The following is a 24,394-nucleotide window of genomic DNA, read 5'->3' as shown; positions in this document are numbered from 1 at the left end:
GACTGTCCTCGCCTGAACTTGTGATGGAATCTCTAGTAGCAGTAACTGCTTTATACCAGTACCATCCAAAGCACTCCCCAGGTTAAGTCAGACTCCGACATTTGTTTGTTCATTTGACACACATGTACTGATGTTGCCAAGTAAACCAGCAGACATAGCGCCCATACTCAAGTTGCTTCCAGTATTTTTGGAAGAAGACCTCTATTAGGAAGAGCACACTTGAGCAGTTCCAGCTCGTGATAATGGTCATGAAGGAAAGGTATCATGTATCATGTGAGCACAGAGCAGGGGAGAGCCTAGTTTAGGTTGAGAGTTTCAGGTAAGCCGAAACCTCAAAACTGAGAGGAGTTAGCCAAGAATATGCCAAATGTAGGAAATGGCATGATAAAGGTCAGGAGGCAGAGAAGAGCACATGAAGAATCAAGGGAGACCAGTGTGGGTCTGATGCAGCCAGCCTGGGCGAGATGAATGAGCATGAGATGGAGAAGTGGGCAGCGTGAGGGGTGGTCCTGTGAGTTGCAGCTTGTGAAAGGTGTGCTGTGACTGAAACAAGTCAGAGATGCTGAGAAGGTACCTCTAAAGAAGGAACCCCCCTCCAACCTCTAAAAACAAAAAGTCTCTTTGCATGGGCCTCCACACAGACTCAGTGTTTGCTCTGACCTCACCGCCTCTTTTTTCTAAGGACTGGTAACCATGACCAAAGGTAACTGGGTACCATTGGTGTGCATCACCACTCCAGCTTCTGGGGGAACCTGGTCTTTCTGCACTGAGCACATAAATGTGGTAAACAAATGCATGTTCTAAGGAAAGTGAGGGCACGCTGATTCATGTATTTAAGTTAGGTTACCCATCCCATCACAGTATGTGCAGGTGTTCCAGCAACACGATCCTTGGGAATTGGGTGCACAGTGTTAGATTCTACTTATACTTCAACTTCCAAGTTGTCAGGATGAGGTTTCTTTTCTGAAGTTAGGAGAAACGTCTCTATAATTATTGCCAACAGAGATTAATGTGGAAACAAAGTGATCGTTCAGCCTGCTTTGTACTCTGCGTGACCATATTCTTGTACAGCTAATACTCCATTACTGTCAGCATGTGGTCGTCCTGGGAAGTTTTTGCTTTCTGTCAGCAAACTCATGACTGAAAACTATTATAAGAAATGCCCTTGAGTCATATACTTGTCTTATTGCCATGGTGTTTTCTGATAAGTGGTTCTTCCCACAAATGAGCATACTTCATTTGCCATCTGTTTAAAATCCTAGCAGAATGGAAACTAGTAACTTGAAGCCTAAGGACTTCATATCTCTTTCATACACTGGAATTCTGACAAAGAATGTATTGAGCATTACTTGTTCTTTCATTCTTTTTAGATTCTTCTTAATCCTTTGGTGAAAACTCTGTGACACAAGATGGCTGCAAATAAGCCCAAGGGTCAGAATTCTTTGGCCTTACACAAAGTCATCATGGTGGGCAGCGGTGGTGTGGGCAAGTCTGCTCTGACTCTGCAGTTCATGTATGATGAGGTAAGTGCTGATTGTATCATGGATGTCAAAGTTTGGGCTTTCAGAGAGTGTTTCTCTAGCTTAGCTTTGGTTGTGTTTGAGTCTTTGAAAGCTACTGATCATTTTTTTCCTGGTTTTAAATTCAGAGCCAACATTTGTATGCAGCTTGATTTACCAAGTTGAGAATTCAAGGTCCTTAAAAACGTATGCTTTTAAAAAACAGAACAAAAGTGAAAACAGTACCTTTCTCTGAGCAATATGTGACTTTTTTTAATTTTTAGTGTCTTAATAGTGAGACCCACCTTGAATTAATAAAACTGGTAGATATAGTACCTAGTTGAGACTTGAGGTCAACATATATAAGGTATCCTTTAATAACTCAATGAAAAAAAATCAGTAATTTATTGTATATTTGGCCTGGTACTACACTCACCACTCAGCAGGTGAAGGCTGTGTCTCTGAAATAAAATTACTTAACAGGTTATAGATTTGTGTGCATGTATTTGTATTAGACTTTATGGCCCCAAAGTTAAGGTCTCAGTCTATATACAGCAATGTATTTTTTCCATAGAGCCTTGTTATTAAGGCTAAATGATTTGAGATGCTAATTAAGTTTTAGCATTTATCCTCAATTCTTCTGCCTCCCAAATAGAAGTAAGGATTTATGATTACTCTTTCTTACCTGGTCCTCACAACAGTCTTGTGTGGTAGGTAGTGGTATCCTCATTTTACAGATGAGAAAACAGAAGTTACCCAACCTGCCCATGTAGAGTGACCTCTGATGAGTAACTCAGTGTTAAACCTAGTCTTCTGAGAAAAATATCCTGCAGATTTTTTATCACCCAATGTCTCTTTTCATTGCCTGCTCATCAGCATTTCTTTCATACACACAGAAATTTAAAAAAAATTTTATTGTTGATTTACAATATTGTATTAATTTCTTCTCACACAGAACACTTAAATCCTCCAGTTGTCCTGCTTAAACAATTTGGAGGGGGAAAATTGAAATGGTATTTTAAATGGAATTGCTAATATCTGTTCAGTTCTGTTCTTCATACTAGTCACCTGAATAGCTGCTTTTCTTTAAATTAATCCTTAAGTCAGTACCCTTCTTGACAGTAAGGCAGTCAAAAGTAAGAATGTTCATATGTCTAATGTTTGATAAATGGTAAAGCTTTCATTTAATAGTCATAATATTATCAGATACAATAACTGAATGTATCCATTAAATATTCATAAATGTTTATAAATATTTTATATTTGTGAAATAATAGCATGTAATTATGGTAGAATGTTCTATATCTTTTACAGTTACAAATACACTGTGTTTGATTTTTCAGTAAATATTTGTTGAGTGTCTCCATGTACCAGACACTCTTCTAGGCTTTGAGGAGACATTGATGAATAGACTGGTCAAGGTCCCTGCCCACAGGGCTTAAATTCTAGTATGGGGATTTAGACATTGAGCAAATAAATAAGATATCAGATAAATATTTATAGGAACTAATTAAAAGCCCACAAAAGTATGTGTGTAATCTATATACACACACACCAACAGTGATACACTGATGAAAAATATCAAGGTGAGATTTAGAGAGTAAAAGTTAGAAGTACAATTGTAAAGTTGTTTAATTGTGCTATTTTTAAAAATGGGAAGACTGGGGGAAAATCTCAAAGTTCAAGATTTGACATTCTACAGAGTGGTATAAGGCACTTTTTTGACTTGGTTCATTTTGGAGAAGGAAAAGATTTAGCCATACTTTCAATCCTTACCTAAATATTGACTTACTTTGAAGTCATTTTCTACAATTCTGACATGAAAATTTATATTTGGAGTCACAAAAAAGGATTCTTAAACATTTGATAAAATACCTATGTAATAGTGTTTGCAGGTATAGCGTTTTAAGGAAGAGTCACAGTTTTCAACCTGTCAATGACCTAGAGCTGTTCAACCTCCACTTTTTGTAAAAGAAAAGACCTCTGAATTGTCTACAAAGGAAATTTAAATGAATGTAGCATTTACCACTAGGGAAAACTTAATGAAGGTTACATGTGGCTTCTCAGTACTATTTTGGCACCTTCATGTGAATCTGTATTTCAAAATAAGAACCTTTGAAAAGTAAAGATGATTTAGAAATGGAAGTGCTTTTCCTCATTCCCAGTTTGTGGAGGACTACGAGCCGACCAAAGCCGACAGCTATCGGAAGAAGGTGGTGCTGGACGGGGAGGAAGTGCAGATTGACATCCTGGATACAGCTGGGCAAGAAGACTATGCTGCCATTAGAGATAACTACTTCCGCAGCGGCGAGGGCTTCCTCTGTGTCTTCTCCATTACAGAAATGGAATCCTTTGCAGCCACAGCCGACTTCAGGTATGTCAGGGAGTCGTGTCATGACACTGCAGAACAACTGCCTCCTCAGCAACGAGTGGACAGCTAGAGGCTCTTAACCTGGTTGTCTTTCCCTCTAACTGTGTTTAGTCCCTCTCTGACATCAGTATGACTCTGTCCTCCGTGCGCTTGTACTCACATATTCAGTGCACCGTACCTAACCTCACAGCCAGCTCTGCCAGTGCCAGCTGCAGCGCAGCCTGAGTGTGTGACAGCCTACATCCGCAGTCTCCTTATGTGTACTGAAGCGTTTCCCTTTGCAGTACAGTACTGCTGCTGCCGTAAAAGCAGATGCCTGGATCACATAACGATCTCTGACCCAGATTTTGAGTCTTTCTGTGTTAGTCACGGGTGTCTCGGAACCTGTGTCGTGCCCAGCAGGCACGTCGCCATCCTCCTCACAGTGTAGACACTTTGATAACACACACTGAACTTTTAGTGGAAATAATACCACCATAGATTGACACACTGTCTTGTTATACAATCTTTTTAATATCTTATTTACTGTTTGTTTAATCGAAATCTGTCCTCCACTTGATTTGGGGCAGGGGATTGGGAAAGTGAAAAAGGGGAGAGATGTTCTCTCTATACATAAGACAAATATAGCATAAATAAGTTCTTGAGTAGTGTCATAAATACAGCATGAATAAAAACAAATATTCTTTATGTATTTTTATTTTATTACCACATAAAGATAAAATAATTTTTATTATTATTACCACGTACACGTGGTCTGCTTTGGTGTGGGGGGGCAGGCACGAAAGAAGCATATAATATATCCTCTGTTTTCAACGTTCACACAGCCAAGTTGAATAAGGCATGAAACCCAGTGTCAGTTAGTGATAAAGAAGATATGGACAGCAATTGTTACAGGGGATCCAAGAGAGGAGAGGTGGAGGCCTTCAAGAGCTAGATAACCTTGAAGGACAACAAGGATTTCCAAAGATGACGAAAGACGTCATCCCTAGCGTTTGGGCAGGAAACTGAACCAGGGCTTACACAAAGCATTCCTCTTCATGTATACATGAAAGTCCCAAGAACTCAAAAGATTGTAAGAGAACCTTCTTTGCAAAAGAGCATGTCACTGAGAAACCTAGGAAATGTAAATTTATTTGTAAAATTAAGTTTGTTGGTTTCTGTAAGGAAAAGTTTTTTTGTACGTGATAAAGTGCAAAGAGTGGCAGATTCTGGTAACTTGTAACCCTGGGAGACATATTGAAAGTTTCGTGTCAGTGCTTATTCATTCTTTCAAAAAATATTTGAGTGCTTATTCTGTAGCAGATTCTGTTCTAAGTAATAGAATATATTTTGTCACCATAGTCACCAAAGCCAAAGTGGTTTCTCAAGGGAATGAGGTATTTTTATGCCAAGAGAAAAAGTCTTGGGCTGTTGCTATTACAGAAAAATAAGTGAATCATTCATTCTGTCCTACCTCCAATGTGTTGCCCTTCCCATAAATAAAAAATGTTCCTGGTAACTGACCAGCAGTAGGAAAGCCATTTTTAAGGTGGTTTGAATGGTAATAGAATAGTAGGCACTCCACATGATCTGACCTGCAAAGTGTAGCACAATGTCAGCTCCTCTTTTTAATTTTTTTTATTGTAGTTGATTTTAAAAAAATTTTTATTGACGTATGGTTGATTTACAATGACATGTTAATTTCAGCTATATAGCAAAGTGATTCAGTTTTACATACCTAATTATTTTTTTATATTCTTTTCCATTATGGTTTATCATAGGCTTTGAGTGTAGTTCTCTGTGCTATCCAGTGGGACCTTGTTGTGTATCCATTTTACATGTAATAGTTTACATCTGCTTATCCCAAACTCCCCCAACCCATTCCTTCTTGGCAACCCTAAGCCTCTCTTCTATGTCTGTGAGTCTTTTTTCATAGATAAGTTCATTTATGTCATATTTTAGATTCCATACATAAGTGCTTTCATATGGGATTTCTCTTTCTGACTTGCTTCACGTAGTATGATCATCTCTAGTTGCATCCACGTTGCTGCAAATGGCATCATTTCATCCTTTCTTATGGCTGAGTAGTATTCCATTTTATAGGCACCATATCTTCTTTATGCATTCACTCATCTGTTGATGGACACTTAGGCCGTTTCTTTGTCTTTGCTATTGCGACTAGTGCTGCTAAGAACACTGGGGCACATGTATCTTTTTGAATTAGAGTTTTGTCTGGATATATGTCTGGGAGTGGGGTTGCTGGATCATATGGTAATTCTTAGTTTTCTGAGGACCTTCCATACTGTTTTCCACAATGACTGCACAAATTTACGTTCCCACCAGCAGTGGAGGAGGACTCCTGTTTCTCCATGCCCTCTCCAGCATTTGCTATTTGTAGACTTTTTAATAATGGCCATTCTGACTGGTGTGAGGTGGTACATCAGTATAGTTTTGATTTGCATTTCTCTAATAATTGTCAGCTCCTAAATATAGCCTTCCTGGGCCTCCTGTCACAAAGGCAGAATCCACTGTTTCCTCATCAGTGTTTGTGATGTACTCTGCACAGCCCCAGTAGCACACTCACCACACTCTGACACTGAGATTGATTTCTGTATGCTGTGTGTTTTTCCTGACAAGGTAAAAACACTTGAGAGCAGAACCCATTTCTTACCCATTTCAGTATCCCTGATACCCACATTTGGCACAGTTGCTAGCATATAACTTACAGTGTTTATAAGGTTTCGATAGAAATGTTAGAAAACCCTGTTGCTTTTTGTGGTTCTCACTTTCCTCAAGATAAAAATGAAGCTTGACCAGTTTGTAAAGGTGCTTTTCTATTCTAAAATTCTATAATTGTCTCTCAAACTCCAAAGGGAGCATCACTTTAAGCAAAAATGCCGGTAATGATTACAGTCATCACAAAGGTCACTGATCACCCTAACAAATTTAATGATAATGGGAAAGTTTAAAATATTGTGAGAATTACCAAAATGTGACAGAGAGACCCAAAGTGAACAAATGCTGTTGGGAAAGTGGCACCGATAGACTAGCTTGACACAGGGCGACTACAGACCTTCAGTCTGTTAAAAAAAAAAAGAGAGAGAAAGCAGTATCTGCAAAGCACAGTAAAGTAACTGCAGTATAACAAGATATATTTGTATCAGTAGTACTTCATAAATGGTGATAAAGTGTGTTGACAATGGAGAAACTGGGCGTGGGGACATGCAGGAACTCTGTCCTCTCTTCACACCTTCTCTGTAAATCTGAAATCATTCTAATGTAAAGAGTTTGTTTTGAAAAAGCCTTTAGAGGGACTTCCCTGACAGTCCAGTGGTTAAGACTCAGTACTTCCACTGCAGGGGGTGCGGGTTCAGCCCCTGATTGGGGAACTAAGATCCCAACTGAGATTCTCAAAACGTAAAAAAGGTTTTAAAAACAAGGCATTTAGAATGAAGTTGCATTTGATACTTTCACTTCATGCCTCTACTGCCATATTTGTACTCTTCCTTGGTGTATTTTTCCTCCATTAATGAAGTGAATGTGAAGCTCAAATGATTGAGGGTAGCTAAAGGAAGACGTGCTGCTTGTTTCCTCCCGTGTAATAAATGAGTTCATTGCTAAGAAGCATAAATAAATGCCTGCATGCGTTATTGGTTATTTTAACACATAGAGATATTTCCTGCTCATTTCCTCTTATCCAGGGAGCAGATTTTAAGAGTAAAAGAAGATGAGAATGTTCCATTTTTGCTCGTTGGAAACAAATCAGATTTGGAAGATAAAAGGCAGGTTTCCGTAGAAGAGGCGAAAACCAGAGCCGATCAGTGGAACGTTAACTATGTGGAAACATCTGCCAAGACGCGGGCCAATGTTGACAAGGTAAAAGGGGACCCTTCTCACCACAACATCATGTTAAAACAGGTTGATTTGCTTAACTCTGCTCCATCTGTGTCTAGAGATTCTGTTGAGACTTTCAGAGAGAAATTTAATACACGTTGATGTTTATCAGCCCTGAATGCTCAAGGACGCTGTTAGGACTTTCTTGACTTCACCTTGTCCTTAGGTTCCCAAAGGGTGCAAAAACATGAGACAGCCACAGCAAAGCACTGGCCAGATTCCTGACTTGAATCCCTCCTCTTTTTTCTTTTTTTTTTTCCTTTCCTTTTCCTGTGGCTGGAGAATATTTTTTTTTTTTTCTTTCCTTTTCTTTTCCTGATTGGCTGGAGAATCTTTTCTTTTCTTTTTTCTTTGCTTTTCTTTTCCTGATTGGCTGGAGGATCTCTGCGCTGACACCTGCCCATCCCCACTCAAGTTCTCCCAAGGGAAGGTGGCTCCCAAGATGAAGGAGCCCGGAGGGAGAGGGTTTTGAAATCTCGGTCACCACAGCTGCACTCCCCACCCTCCACTTCTCTTCTCCACCCCCTCACCCCGCTCTCCACCCAGGGGGAAGAGAACTCCTCTGCCCTCTTCCCTCATCTTTGCACTTTGTGCAGATTGGCCCTTCCTGGAGACCAGGGGAGGAACACCTTGGAGCCTTCCCAGGTGCCATTCATCTGCCCCGCAGACACCACTGTCAGCGTTCAGGAAGCCCGCTGGTAGGGCTGGAGCAGCTCTGGGTGGGAGCCCTTCCAGGGAGACCTTTTCAGTCCCCGACTATCTCGGCCCTACAGGTGCCTCAGAAAAACTAACATGCAGAGGAATTGCCTATAAAGCCTGATAAACACAGGTTCCTGGGTCTTCTCCAGAGACTTGGATTCATTTGCTCTGGGGTCAGTCCTAAGAATTTATAGATCTCGTTAGCTCCTGGGTGTGCAGGTGGGGTGGTGGGCCGCACTTGAAGTAACACTGCCCTAGGTGTCTGCCGGCATTTGTGAACTAGTCTGCTGTGTCTGTAGATCCATAACCCTGGTCCAGAAATCATGATGTTAAAAGTTTAGAGGTTCTTTCTGCCTGTTTACTGTAGGTTTAAAGACATTGTCATTTTAAGCTCACTTTTTTTTTTCCAGTCACACAGTCAGATTCCTTTAAGTCCAGGATATCTTTACAACATGCTACAAGAGTTCTACTCAGTAAACCAGTTTCCGCTAGTTACAGCAAATGTTTTTCAAAATACTAATGAAATATAGTTTAAGATTCAGTGTGTATGGGGTTTTGAAAGGCACCACAGAACAGTATCATAGCATATATATACTTTGTTTCCTCCTGTTTAATATCTGGAGCAGATGGTAGAACACACACTAAAACCTATTTGAACTAAGGGGAGTGGGGAGGAGAGGTGAACAGTAACTGTCCGGCTCTGAGGCTTGCAGCAGTCCTGTGGTGTCACCTGCTGGCATCAGAGGCCCGGGGGAAGTACGGTCATGCACATTGTCAGAGTTATCACAGGACAGTGAGAAAAAGACCAGCAACCCAATGGGAAAACAGTCAAAAAATATAGACACCCTTGTCATAGAAGAGAAGTACAAATTGCTTTTAAAGTTTAAAAGCGGCTTAGTCTAACTTATAATAGGAAGCACAATTTAAAAATAGGACTTTTTTCTTACCTGTTACATTGGGGAATAAAGCAACAAGACTGATAATAATACTGTTGACAGGAGTATGGGGAGGAGGGGAAAGGAACTCTCATAGTTCGTAGAAGGGCAGTTTGGTAATTATCAAAATTATGACCCCATCAGTTCAAGTTCTAAAATTTATATAAAGTCATACATCCATGTAGCAGTAGTCACTGAAGCATTATCTGTAGAAACAAAAGACTGGAAATATCAAAGTGTCCAATAAGAGACTATTTTAAAGGCTGGTGCATCCATATAATGAAATACTGTACAACCATTAAAAAGAAATGAAGAGAACTTCCCTGGTGGCACAGTTGATAAGAAACTGCCTCCCAGTGCAGGGGACACAGGCCAACCCTGGTCCATGAAGGTCTCACAGTGCCGCGGAGCAAGTAAGCCCGTGTGCTGCCACTGCTGAGCCTGGGAGCTGCAGCTACTGAAGCCCGTGCACCTGGAGCCTGTGCTCGCCAACAAGAGAACGCACTGCAGTGAGAAAAGCCTGTGCACCGCAACCAAGAGTAGTCCCCACTCACCACAACTAGAGAAAACTTCGAGCAGCAGTGAAGACCCAGGAGGCCAAAAATAAGTATTTTTTTAAAAATGAAGGTAGAGCTAAATGTGCTGATCTTCAGCATTAGGAAATGAAATACAGAACAGTAGCAGTAACTGTAGTTTGCTGCCATCTGTGTTTGAAACACATCATGCACACAAGCACACATCTGTGTGTATCGGGGATATGCAAGAATCTAGTGCCTGTGACTGCCACCAGGTAGATGCATTTTTCACAAGCACCTCAGTGGCTGCAGAAAAGTAACGTGCAGCAACTCTTCAGCCACAGCATGAGTCCACATCCTTCAGGCCCTACTCAGTGTGCACTCAGACACTTGCCTGGAGAATCCCATGGACAGAGGAGCCTGGTGGGCTACAGTCCATAGGGTTGCACAGAGTCGGACACAACTGAAGCAGCTTAGCATGCATGCATGCACAGACACTTGTTAGTGATATTGAACTTTTTAATTATTACACTAATAGCTTTTAAATTATTATGCTAATATCTCCCATTACTTGCCAATTTCTAGACAGACAAAAATTGATAAATCCTAAAATACTGTGCAACAAGCAATTGTTTTCTAGTGTCTGGTATCAAAATAATAAAGGAAGCAGTCATTTTCCACAGCTGTTTTTAAAAGTGGGGCTGAAGAAAGGTTAATAAGTGAAAATTTTATTAAATTAGTTTAAAATTGTAATTGATAAAATATATTTGCTAATTATTAATTACTCAAATGTAATCCATTGGGTTACATCTTTGGAGCTATCACTTGCAGTGCATGTTTATTTTTATCTTGAAAATTCAGATGAAAGATTAGGTTATATTATGTAAGCAGATTTTACCCGAAAGTGTAATTCAGAAAATCTTCCTGTTTTCCCATTTTTTTAACATACTTGGAAGAAGCAGACTTTAGTTCTATACTTTCCTGTCCCTGTACTCCCCAAATAAGAGCTCTTTAATATTCATATAGTACTCCCAATGTTTACTGCTGTGATTCAGAGATGTACCAGGCACAAATTATCCACTTGCTTTATTCTGTTTTTTTTGTAGGTATTTTTTGATTTAATGAGGGAAATTCGGGCCAGAAAGATGGAAGACAGCAAAGAAAAGAATGGAAAAAAGAAGAGGAAAAGTTTAGCCAAGAGAATCAGAGAAAGATGCTGCATTTTATAATCAGAGCCCAAACTCCTTTCTTATCTTGACCATACTAATAAATATAATTTATAAGCTTTGCCATTGAAGGCTCAATTGACTGAAATTACTTTAACATTTTGGAAATTGTTATGTATCTCTAAAAGCATGAATTGGAACTGCACTGAAAGTCAAATTCACTTAAAAAGAAATTAATGTGGCTTCACCAAGAAGCAAAGTTCAACTTATTTCATAATTGCCTACATTTATCACGGTCCTGAATGTAGCGTGGGTGCTTGTGTTTTGCCGGCAGTCTTTCTTGAACTGTTCGAGAGGTGAGAATGGGGGTGGACAATGGGAGGAAAGGCTACTTCCTCTGGTTTATTATAAAGCTTAAATTTTATAATCATTTTAAAATGTCTTGGTCTTCTACTGCCTTGAAAAAGAAATGACAATTGTGAACATGATAGTTAAACTGTACCACTTTTTTTTAACCATTGTTATGCAAAATATAGAAGAAAAAGTGACTGGCATGATTGTTGCATATAGTTCAATTGAGAGTAATTCATCTGTGAACCTGCATTAATTACCTGGTGATTAACTTAGAAAAGTGGTGTAAACTTGTACATGGAAATTTTTTAATATGCCTTAATTTAGAAACTGAAAGATACCTGGTTACATCATTCTGGGTTGTATCTGGCATCCTCATGGTGCGGTGGGCCCACTGCCCACGTGTCCTGGTGAGAGAATATATGTCAGGATGGGGGACAACTTTTGTATAGAAGATGTTCAAGAAATAACTGCTAGAGTCTGTCCAAATGTAAAATGTGTGCCATACTCTGGTTCTTGAAAATGAAGTTCCAGAGCTCCTTGATTGCTTTTAATTAACTGTAAGGTAGTTTAAAAATGAAGGACCAGCATATACTTGTAAGATAATTTTAGACTATGAGGATTCAGTATGTCTCAGTGAACCCTTATTCTTTAAGATGCTGATCCCTAGAAATCCTTTTATGCAAGTGGTGAATATGTGTTAAGATTTTGATCTCTTTGGAGCAGGGCATAGGAAAAGTGTCCACGGTGCTAATGCATTTTGCACTAGACCACTTCGGGAAAATAGTTGTGCTTGCCATCTGTTAACTTCTAAATTTGTATTCCTGAGGTTGCAGTTTGGCTGTGCGGGAGTTACTAGGAGTGTTTGTAGTCTGTGTTCATAATGAAGAACACTGTAGTTACATTTTCCTAAAGTTAACATCGAACAGCCAAACCTGAGGATAGTGCAGAAAACATGTTTGCCACCAAACAGTAGGCTCTGTCCCTGTTGTACGGCGTGCCCACTGAAGGGACATAATTTCAATGGGAAAAATACCACTATCAGATTTTTCTTTTCTTTGGAATGGGACTAGGGCAGTTGTTTCAATAAAGTTTTGCTTTCTTTATGCTCAGTCTTAATCTCAGCAAGTCAAAGATGTGTTCAGGCATTCCAGATAACAGATGTGTACGTAAAGTTAACACAAATAGGCTATTTAGGAACTGAACTCTTTAGATACTACATCCAGCTTGTCATGTTAAATATTTGTCCCTAAAGGGTTTGAGATGTACATCTTTCATTTCCTATTTTTCATAGGCTGTGCTGTGTGCAGAATTAAAGTTCCCCATATAAGCGCCGCCCCACGGGCCCAGCAGTCTCCACGTGTACTTGTTGCAGTCTCATTTAACCAGGGGTCCTGACCACTAATGTCGTGACTTTGCTTTGAGACCTTTCCTCTCCTGGGTACTGAGGTGCTATGAAGCCAAATGACAAAGATGCATCACATGTCTTAGGCTGATGCCACTACCCGACTGGTTTATTTGCAATTTGAGCCATTTAAAGACCAATAAACTTTCTTTTTTTAAATGTTTGTGGTGTTACTTGATGTTTACAATAGAACATGTAAAATTCAACCTGGGTATCCTTACCAGAGACTTGAAAACACCTCAGTCTTTTGAGCTATCAGTTTAGGGACTTCTGTGTGAGAAGAGTCCTGAGCCAGATGTCCTCGGTCACAGGGCCATCATTACTCAGGTTTAAACAAGGCTCAGAAATGGCAGAGCCCCGACATGCGCAGTTGCACGGAAGGCACTCTTCTGCTGTCACGAGAGTCCTCCCTTGTACGTTACTTTTCGAATACTACTCGACTCCTGAGTGGGCAGGTGGTAGCTTTATCTTCGTTTTGTAAATTAGACTGATCCCCAGAGACAATTCCATTTCCAAACTGTAGCAGGAGGAATCCCCCCACCCCCTGCCGTCTCATCATACTTCAGGCATTCACTCACATTTGATGTCTGGAAAGCAGTGGGCTACTAGCTGTCACACAGCCCCTGGGCTGGAAATGATCTTGCCCCAACATTGAACACAACCCTTCAAGATCCAGTTCACTTTAATTTCTTAATTCCTAAGCAGTGAGCACATTTATAATTGGCATAATTTTAATCTCGCTGTATGGACCCATTCTTAACACCAATCGGGGGCATGATGTTGAACATTATATACTAAACAAAGGTTAGACTAAGTTGTCTCAAAGTGAATCAGAATGTCATTTTCAAAATTTTATAACAGAACGTAAAATTTAAAACTATCAAAGCATTTACCAGAATTGAACAGTTTTCAAACTAATCCTTTTAAAAAAAAATCCATCATTAGAAGTCCCCTTTAGCAAATTGCTTTGAAAGTCAAGAGTGGACAGACCAATGGAGGCCTTCATTCATGCCCTTAGTTTGTGATAGGTTTTTGTGGACCTTCTACTGTGGGCACTGCTGCGAATATAACAGGTGGAAGGACAGACATGATGCGTTCAGGACAAGTATAGAGATTCACACAGGAAAGTACCTCTGTGTTACACGGAAAGCAAGTTTTAAATAGAGGTTAAGTCTAGGTCTCCTTATCCTGGGCCAGACACCCTGTTTCTTATGATTGTAAACTCATACAGTAATAGCAAACAGTGCATTCTATATGCAAGATACTGTAGTTTTTTAATATTAACTCTTTGAGGTACTTGCTATCATTAGCCCTTATCTTCCAGATGGAAAAACTAAGTTGAATAACTTGCCCAGAGCCAAAAAAAATGGCAAAATTATTAGCAGATAGGAAACAAAGTAGTCCGGTCCCGAGTCCGTGCTCTGAATCCCTGCACAGTGAAGGAGTAGAGGATAGAGTTAATGATACAGGGGCCTGTACTACAGGGGGAAACAGCCAGGATTTTCCCCAGGCTGATTTCCTTCAGAGAGCTTGCAGAGGTTGCTGTGAACCAAGAGGCCTCCTGGGCATGCAGCCTGGTTGCTAAGAGAGAAATCAAGTGTGGAGGGGAAACCTTGTGCAGAGCTCAGCTGTGGAGTCAGCCTTACAGTGCTTTTTCCATAACATCAGTCTAGAGGCAGCATTCTTTGGCAGGCAAGAAGCCTGTATCCTACATTTCTTTAACTGCAAAAAATTTCCTAGTCATTTGCTCCAGCAGCACTGCCTGCAGCTGTTGTGGACAGCTGCCTGGAGACGCATGAAGGTAGGTGGGGAGGGACGTTCAGCCATCTGAGTACTCTCGGTCCTTACAGAAGCACCATTTCTGGGGAGAGTGAGGGGCCCAGAGAGCATTTAACATCTGTTTAAGAAAGGCCATGACGGTCCAGTGGTTAGGACTCGGAGCTTTCACTGCTGGGGCCAAGTTCAGTCCTCAGTCAAGGAACTAAGATCCTCCAAACCATGCAGTGCAGCCAAGGGGAAAAAAAAAAAAAAAAAGCCGTGAGAACTGTGATAACTTACACAGCTAATCTGATAGAAGAACAAGATCACTTTTATCAAAAGCCCTAAGGAAAGAGAACAGCTGAAGTTTCTCGAAAACAGCTGCTTCCAAGCTCCTAGCAGCTAGAAAGTTCTCCTAAGGGCAAAGTGAAACAACCCAAAAGGAAGAGTCAAGACTTGCTGAATTAGAAGGGAAAGGAGCAGGTATAAGAGCTAACTTCTGGGCCTTTGCCGAGGAATTGTATGCTGGCGCCCTCAGCATTGCACCATTACATGCCACTCTATTGTTTATGACCAACCTAGACAGCATATTAAAAAGCAGAGGCATTACTTTGCCAGCAAAGGTCCATCTAGTCAAAGCTATAGTTTTTCCAGTAGTCCTGTATGGATGTGAGAGTTGGATTGTGAAGAAAGCTGAGTGCCAAAAAATTGATGCTTTTGAACTGTGGTGGTGGAAAAGACTCCTGAGAGTCCCTTGGACAGCAAGGAGATCCAACCAGTCCACCCTAAAGAAAATCAGTCCTGAATATTCATTGGAAGGACTGATGCTGAAGCTGAAATTCCAATACTTTGGCCACCTGATGCAAAAAACTGACTCATTGGAAAAGTTGAAGGCAGTAGGAGAAGGGGATGACAGAGGAGGAGATGGTTGGATGGCATCACCAACTCAATGGACATGAGTTTGGTTAAGTTCTGGGAGCCGGTGATGGACAGGGAAGCCTGGCATGCTGCAGTACATGGGGTCACAGAGTCGGACACAACTGAGCGACTGAACTGAACTGATACCAACTCTTGTTTACAGACTGATCTTGGCAAAAGGTGCCAATTTGGTGAAAAGGTATTTGGATGATTTTCCTGGACACCTGGAAGTTGGCTTAGAAGGAGCTTGGAATTCACTTTGAACTTAGTCTTCAGGTCTCCTTAGTCTCTGGTTCAGTTCAGTTCAGTTGCTCAGTCATGTCCGACTCTGCAACCCCATGAATCGCAGCACACCAGGCCTCCCTGTCCATCACCAACTCCCAGAGTTTACCCAAACTCAAGTCCATCGAGTCAGTGATGCCATCCAGCCATCTCATCCTCTGTCGTCCCCTTCTCCTCCTGCCCCCAATCCCTCCCAGCATCAGGGTCTTTTCCAATGAGTCAACTCTTCGCATGAGGTGGCCAAAGTATTGGAGTTTCAGCTTCAGCATCATTCCTTCCAATGAACACCCAGGATGGATCTCCTTTAGGATGGACTGGTTGGATCTCCTTGCAGTCCAAGGGACTCTCAAGAGTCTTCTCCAACACCATAGTTCAAAAGCATCAATTATTCGGCACTCAGCTTTCTTCACAGTCCAACTTTCACATCCATACGTGACCACAGGAAAAACCATAGCCTTGACTAGATGGACCTTTGTTGGCAAAGTAATTTCTCTCTGCTTTTCAATATAACTATCTAGGTTGGTCATAACTTTCCTTCCAAGGAGTAAGCATCTTTTAATTTCATGGCTGCAATCACCATCTGCAGTGATTTTGGAGCCCAGAAAAATAAAGTCTGACACTGTTTCCACTTTTCCACTGTTTCCACTTTTCCACTGTTTCCCCATCAATTTCCTATGAAGTGATGGGACCAGATGCCATGATCTTAGTTTTCTGAATGTTGAGCTTTAAGCCAACTTTTTCACTCCTCCTTCACTTTCATCAAGAGGCTTTTTAGTTCCTCTTCACTTTCTGCCATAAGGGTGGTGTCATCTGCATATCTGAGGTTATTGATATTTCTCCAGCAATCTTGATTCCAGCTCGTGCTTCTTCCAGCCCAGCGTTTCTCATGATGTACTCTGCATATAATTTAAATAAGCAGGGTGACAGTATGCAGCCTTGACATACTCCTTTTCCTATTTGGAACCAGTCTGTTGTTCCATGTCCAGTTCTAACTGTTGCTTCCTGACTTGCATATAGGTTTCTCAAGAGGCAGGTCAGGTGGTCTGGTATTCCCATCTCTTTCAGAATTTTCCACAGTTTATTGTGATCCACACAGTCAAAGTCTTTGGCTTAGTCAATAAAGCAGAAATAGAGGTTTTTCTGGAACTCTTTTGCTTTTTCAGTGATCCAACAGATGTTGGCAATTTGATCTCTGGTTCCTCTGCCTTTGCTAAAACCAGCTTGAACATCTGGAAGTTCACGGTTCACGTATTGCTGAAGCCTGGCTTGGAGAATTTTGAGCATTACTTTACTAGTGTGTGAGATGAGTGCAATTGTGCGGTAGTTTGAGCATTCTTTGGCATTGCCTTTCTTTGGGATTGGAATGAAAACTGACCATTTCCAGTCCTGTGGCCACTGCTGAGTTTTCCAAATTTGCTGGCATATTGAGTGCAGCACTTAGTAGATAGTTGGGATATAAAATAGTGGGTGGACTTTGTAGTCAAAAGATAAGTGATTGTTGTCCAAGATGTGGGTAAACACATCCAGGTAGGGGAGGGGGCAGTATGGCAGAGTCTTCAAATATGAAAACCACATACCTTAACATTCATAAAATTCCCTTTTCCTATATCTCTCTAAAGAAATAACTGCACATGTGCCCAGAGTCATGCCCACGGTGGTTCACTGTAGCACTGCTTACTAGAAGAACACTGAGAACTACCTAAATGTCTAGAAACTCAGGAATGGCTGAAGAAACATAGACAATCCATACTATACAACAGTTTGAAGGAACAGACTAGAGATATTTATCAGTATAGAGAAGTCTTTACAATATTCTTGGGTTAAAAATGCATCTTTGGGACTTCCCTGGCAGTCCAGTGGTTAAGACTCTGTGCTTCCAATGCAGGGGGCATGAGTTCAATCCCTAGTCAGGAAACTAAGATCCCATATGTCACACAATGCTGCCAAAAGCTTTCTTAATTTTTAAATTAAAAAATACATCTTTGACCATGGTACAAACATTATAACTTTTTTGTAAAACCCATATACAAACAACACCATACACATTGTACGAGTTTGTTTATCTTGAGAAAGCTATTTTTTTTTAATCTAGAGGAATATACCTGAAACACATAATTTATGGTTACTCATGAGAGAATGATGAAAAGGGAACAGATTTGAGGGTTTAAACTTTATCCTTAAAAAAAAAAATTTTAAGTCAACCTGGGGGATTGTCAGGTTGACTGCTTTTTTAAAAAAATTATTTATTTTTGGCTGTGCTGGGTCTTTGTGCTACATGGACTTTTCTCTAATTGCAGTGAGCAGGGGCTACTCTCTAGTCGTGGCGCACAGGCTTCTCTTGTTGTGGAGCACAGGCTCTAGAGCGTGCAGGCTTCAGCAGTTGCAGTTCCCGGGCTCAGGGCACAGGCTCAATAGCTGTGGTGCACGGGCTTGGTTGCTCCTCAGCATGTGAGATCTTCTCAGATCAGGGATCACACCTGTGTTTCCTGCATTGGCAGGTAGATTCTTTACCACTGAGCCACCAGGGAAGTCCTATCCTGTCATTTTTAAATGAAGGATGCATTCATGCATTACCCACATAATTGAAATTAATTTTCTTAAATATATGATTACATGTAGCCAAAGTCCTCATACCTAGAATATATAGAGAACGCTCAAAACTCAACATTAAAGAAAAAGCAATTAGAAAATGGACAAAAGAAACATTTCACTAAGTGGCAAATAAACATGAAAAAATGTTCGTCATCATTAGCCATTAGGGAAATGCAAATTTAAGACACTGTCAAAAGAGTTAGATGACAAGTCACAGACTGAGAGAAAATATTTTCAAAAGACACATCTGTTAAAGGACTGTGGTACAAAATATGCAATGAATTCTTCAATCTTAACATTAAGAAAATAACCCAATTTTTTTTTAAATAGGCCAAAGACCCTAAGAGACACCGCACCAAAGAAGATATTCAGAAAACAAACAAGTACATGAAAAAACATTCCACATCATGGGTCATCAAGGAGATGCAAACTAAAGCAAGAAGGAGATAGTACCACACACCTATTGGAATCACAACGCCACGTGCTGGTGAGGAAGTGGAGCAGTACATATTCTCATTCATTGCTGGTGGGAATGCAAAATGGTATAGACCCTTTGGAAGACAGCTTGGTGGTTTCTTCCAAAACTATAAATAAAGTTTTGGTACTTCTCTTGTGGTCCATTGTTTAAGAATCCTCCTTGCGATGCAGGGGACATGGGTTCCATCCCTGGTGGGAGAACTAAGATCTCACGTGGTTCAAAGCAAGTAAGCCCACGGACTGCAACTAAGACCTCCTGCAGGTCTTAGTAACTGTTAAAAAAAAAAACAAAAAAAAAACTGTGGTATTGGCATAAGAATAGACAAATAGATCAATGGAACAGAATTTAGAGTCCCAAAACAAATCTTCACATTTAGAGTCAATCTGTTTTGGACCAAGGTGCCAAGACAGTTCAATGAAAAAGAGTAGTTTTTCAACAAAATCGTGCTGAGACTGGATATCCACAAACAAAAGAATGAAATTGTATTCTTTCTTCATACCATATACAAAATTAACTCAAAATGGATCCCTGACCTAAAATATGAGGACAAAACTACAAAACTCTTAGAAGAAAAGAGAAGTAAATCTTTCTAACCTTAGATTCAACAAAGCCTACTAAGCTATAACACACAAAGAACAAAAAAATTAATTGAACTTCATCAAAATTTAAAACTTTTTTGCTTCACAGAATGCCATCAAGAAAGCATAAAGACAACCCCCAAAATAAAATATTTGCAAATCTTATATCTGATAAGGAATTTGCATCTAGACTATTAATAAACCTACAACTCAACAATTAAAATACAACCCAATTTAAAAATGCACAAAAGTTCCAAGTAAACATTTTTTCCCCCAAGAAAATACGCAAATCGCCAATAAGCACATGAAAAGATGCTCAGAGGTAGAATCAAGATGGTGCAATAGGATGTGGAAGTCACTTCCTCCCACAAATGCATCAAAATACATCTAATACCTACTCAATGCTGGCCTAACTCAGACACCCAACACTGCAAAAAAGATCTCCATATAACCAGGTAGGATGAAAGGAGGGGAGAGAAAGGAATCAGGACAGAACCTATGCCCCTGGGAGGGGGCTGTGAAAGGCGAAAGGTTCCCGCAGCCAGGGAAGGCCTTTCACCAGTGGGGTGATCAGTCAGGACAGAAAAGGAGTTTCAGAGGCTCAGTGAAACAGGCAGTTCGCAGCACACAGAACAGAGCAAGACCTGCATAGGTGGTCTGTGCCACCTCCCCGCACTCTCCAGACTGAGACGCACATCGGCTAGTGCATGTGGACACTGGATGCTGGATGCTGAAACTCTGGCTTCAGCAGACAAACATGGGGAGAAGACTGGGATGGGCTGCACGGAGACAGCTGGAAGGGGCTGGAGCCTTGCTCTTGGCTCACAGTGGGCTTGACACGGCCACTGAAATCTCATTGTTGGGACTTGCCTGGTGGTCCAGAGGTTAGGACTTCACCTTTCAATGTAGGGGGTATAGGTTTGTTTGATCCCTGGTCAGGGAAATAAGATCCCATGTGCTTTGCAGCCAAAAAACTAAAACATAAAACAGAAGTAATATTGTACAAATTCAATAAAGACTTTTAAAATAATCCACACCAAAAAAAAAAAAAAAAAAAAAAAACCTTAAAAAAATAAAAAGAAGGGCTTCCTGATGGTAAAGAATCCACCTGCCAATGCAGGCTGATCCAGGAAGATCCCACATGCTGCAGAACAACTGAGCCCATGTGCCACAACTATTGAGCCTGTGGCCCTAGTGTCTGGGAGCCACAGTTACTGAAGCCTGTGCTCTCTAGAGCCCATGCTCCACAACGAGAGAAACCACCACAATGAGAAGCCCTTGCACCACAACTAGAGAGGAGCCCCAGCTCTCTGCAACTAGAGAAAGCCCATGGGCAGCGACAAAGACCCAGCACAGTCAAAAATAAATTTTTAAAAATCAAGAGAATTCTCTTGAAATAACAAAATGTACCCCAATGTTCATTGCAGTACTATTTACAATAGTCAAGACATGGAAACAACATAAATGTCCCTTGATAGATGATGGATAAAGAATATGTAATGTGTGTGTGTGTGTATGTGTGTGTGTGTGTGTAGGTATGAATATATAAATGGAATACTACTCGGCCATAAGAAAGAATGAAATAATGTCATTTGCAGCAACATGTTTGGATCTAGAGCTTATCATACTAAGTGAAGTCAGAAAGAGAAAGACAAATACCATATGATATCACTTATATGTGGAATCTAAAATATGACACAAATGAATTTATCTATGAAACAGAAGCAGACTCACAGACCTAGAGAACAGACTTGTGGTTGCCAAGGGCAAAGGAAAGGAAGGATTGGGCATTCAGGATTATATAGTATGAATGAATAACAAAGTCCTATTATATAGCACAGGGCACTATATTCAGTATCCTGTAATAAACCATAATGAAAGCAAATATGAGAATATATATGTGTGTATATATATATATATGTGTGTGTATATATATATATATATCTGGATCACTTTGCTGTACACCAAAAAATAACACATTGTAAATCAACTATACTGGATATATAATATATACACATATATACTATGCAGGCTTGGCAAAGTTATATGGAAACTAGAAGTCTGATACACTACTGATGGAAATAAAGTCTTGATAAAAGCAAAACAAAGGCGGGGGGGGCGGGCTGGCGCAGCAACGTTGTGAATCGCTGGCTCCGTGGCAGTGAGTGGGTGCTTTTCTCAGCCCAACAGCGACGTTCCACAGGCATGAGCTATAACCACTCCATCACCGTCTTCTCTCCCAACGGCCACCTCTTCCAAGTGGAGTACTTGCAGGAGGCCATGAAGAAGGGCTGGACCATGATCAGTGTTCGAGGAAAAGACATTGTTGTTCCTGGTGTGGAGAAGAAGTCAGTGGCCAAACTGCAGGATGAAAGGACAGTGCGGAAGGTCTGTGCTCCGGATGATAATGTCTGCATGGCATTTGCCGGCTCACTGCTAACGCAAGGATAGTCACCAACAGGGCCCGGGTGGAATGCCAGAGCCCCCGGCTGACTGTGGAGGACCTAGTCACCATGGAGTACATTACCCGTTATATCGCCAGTCTGAAGCAGCGCTACACACAGAGCAAGGGGTGCCGGGGGTTTCGCATCTCTGCCCTCCTTGTGGGTTTTGACTTTCATGGCACCCCCTGACTCTATCAGACTGACCTCCTGGCACATACCATGCCTGGAAAGCCAATGCCATAGGCCGGGTTGCCAAGTCAGTGCGTGAATTCCTAGAGAAGAATTATACTGAGGAAGCCATTGAAACGAACTGACTATTAAGCTGGCTATCAGGGTCCTTCTGGAAATGGTTCAGTCAGGTGGCAAAAACATAGAGCTTGCTGTTGTGAGGCGAGATCAACCCCTCAAGATTTTAAATCCTGAAGAAATTGAGAAGTACATTGCTGAGATTGGGAAAAAAAAAAAGAAGAAAATGAAAAGAAGAAACAAAAGAAAGCATCATGATGAGATTAAATTTTGCTTGTAACAATTTTAAAATTCAAATCATGGCTGATTTCCAAAATGATACATAGGTATTTCCATTCCATTTATCTTCACTGTCCAAGTGTCCTACAATAAATTTGCCTATTTTTTTTTTAAAGTGAAACAAAAAGATGTTCAATGTCTTTACACATTAGGGAAATTCAAATCAAAACCACAATGAGATCCTACTTCACCTTCACTAGAAAAGAATGGCTGTAATCAAAAAGATAGTATTGGTGATGTTGTGGAGATATCAGAATCTTCATACACTGCTGGTGAGAATGTAAAATAGTATAACTGCTTTGTAAAACAGTTTGGCTATTCTTGAGAAGATTAAACAGAGTGATCATATGATTCAATAATTTCATTCAGGTATACCTAAGAGTATTGGAAACATATGTCCATGCAAAAACTTGTACATAAATGTTCACAGCAGCATTATTCATCACAGCCAAAAAGTGGAAATGACTCAATGTTCATCAATTGATGGCTAGATAAACAAAGTGGTTTATCCACACAGGGAATATTCCTGGCAATAAAAAGGAATGAAGTACATGCTATAGTGATACTGAGCCAAAGGCTTGCTGCCCCATGTGCATAGAAACCAATACTGCGGCACTGGCTTTTGAGGAAAGAACAAGCTTTATTGCAACATGAACCTGTAAGGAGACAGGAGGCCTAGCTCAAATCTGTTTCCCAAATCTGGGATTCAGGCAAACTTTTATGAGTTGGGGGAGAATGGATTAGTATGCAGATATGCTGGTGGGACAGGTTTCAAAAGGAGGGCTTTGGAACTTGGCATTTATGGGAAGATATGGGAGGAGGCTTCGGCAGTGGATCTTCTGGGTTCTGAAAGGGTTCTAGCATTCAAGTTCCAGTCATGTCTCCATAGTTTAGTTCCGGGGTTTGGGGGGCATCACACTGTCTTTATAATTTCCCATGCCTAGGGCCTCACCCAACACAAGGGGGTTGGGGGGAACTTTAGTTCCGAGTGTTATTAAAGGTCAAAACTTTCTCTTCTGTGCATAATTTATGGTTTTGCTCTGTTGTCTTTGAAAAACAGCTCAGTATCTTATTATTGACAGAGTACGACTTGTTTCAGCTCTTCCTACAGTTGCAACAACGTGGATGAAACTTGAAAACTTTGTGCTAAGTAAAAGAAGTCAGTCACCAAAAAAACACATATTATATGATTCTATTTATATGAAATGTCCAAAATAAGTGAATCTATAGAGGTAGAAAGTAGATGAGCGCATGCCTAGGACTGGGGGTTTGGGAAAAACAGGGAGTGACTGATAAGGTTTCTTTGGAGGGTGATGAAAAGGTTCTAAATTGACTGTGGTGATGGTTGTGCAAATGTTAATATGTGAAAAAAACTATCGAACCGAACACTTTAAATGGATGAAACGCATGGTATGGGAATTATATGTCAATAAAGCTGATATCTTTCAAATAAAGATTGCATACTGTATGATTCCATTTATATAACATTCTCCATCTAGAGATGGAGAACTGATTAGTGGTTTCCAGGAAGAGGAGGGGGAGGGGTGGGTATAAATACAAAAAGGCAGCAGGAGGGAGTTCTTTCTCAGCAATGGAGCAGTTCTGTATCTTGATTGTGGTGGTGATGACAGAAATTTCCAGAGGCGATCAAGCTGCGTGGATATATATACACACAAATGAATACAGTGTTTCTTTTTTTTTTTTCCAAGTGGTTAAAACTGAATAAGGCCTGTAGTCTAGAACAGTAATGTACCAATTTCCTGGCTTTGACACTGTACTACACCCATATGATGTCACTACCTGGGGGAAATAGGTGAGAGGTATAGGAAGCTTGTTGGATTAGTTTTACAGTTTTCTACAAGCCTATAACTATTTCAGGATAAAAACTTAAGATAGAATTACAGTTGTCCAAAATTGGAACACTTTCTCCCATGGAATGATTTATCTGTTGCCAGAGTTTTTTAAAAGCCTTGGTATCATTAAAATTCTACAAATAATAAATGCT

At 40.5% G+C, this 24,394-nt stretch overlaps 1 protein-coding gene and 1 pseudogene across 3 annotated transcripts in view; both read left to right on the top strand.

Moving 5' to 3' along the window:
* RALA (RAS like proto-oncogene A) overlaps positions 1–12,973 on the top strand; it is a 61,806-nt gene extending 48,833 nt beyond the window's left edge. For all 3 annotated transcript variants that reach the window (XM_044946816.2, XM_044946815.2, XM_044946817.2), the window contains 4 exons: positions 1,371–1,523; positions 3,665–3,873; positions 7,551–7,725; positions 10,999–12,973. In XM_044946816.2, the coding sequence (XP_044802751.1) occupies positions 1,410–1,523; positions 3,665–3,873; positions 7,551–7,725; positions 10,999–11,121 (621 nt within the window). In that variant the 5' untranslated portion in view covers positions 1,371–1,409 and the 3' untranslated portion in view covers positions 11,122–12,973. The remainder of the gene's footprint in view (positions 1–1,370; positions 1,524–3,664; positions 3,874–7,550; positions 7,726–10,998) is intronic.
* Positions 12,974–21,104: 8,131 nt separating this feature from the next.
* Positions 21,105–23,800, top strand: LOC112586527 (annotated as a pseudogene).
* Positions 23,801–24,394: the final 594 nt, after the last annotated feature.

This window comes from Bubalus bubalis, chromosome 8 (assembly GCF_019923935.1).
Source record: "Bubalus bubalis isolate 160015118507 breed Murrah chromosome 8, NDDB_SH_1, whole genome shotgun sequence".
NCBI lineage: Eukaryota > Metazoa > Chordata > Mammalia > Artiodactyla > Bovidae > Bubalus > Bubalus bubalis.
The sequence above is the reverse complement of the archived record's forward strand: the minus strand, read 5'-3'. Positions and strand labels throughout refer to the sequence as shown.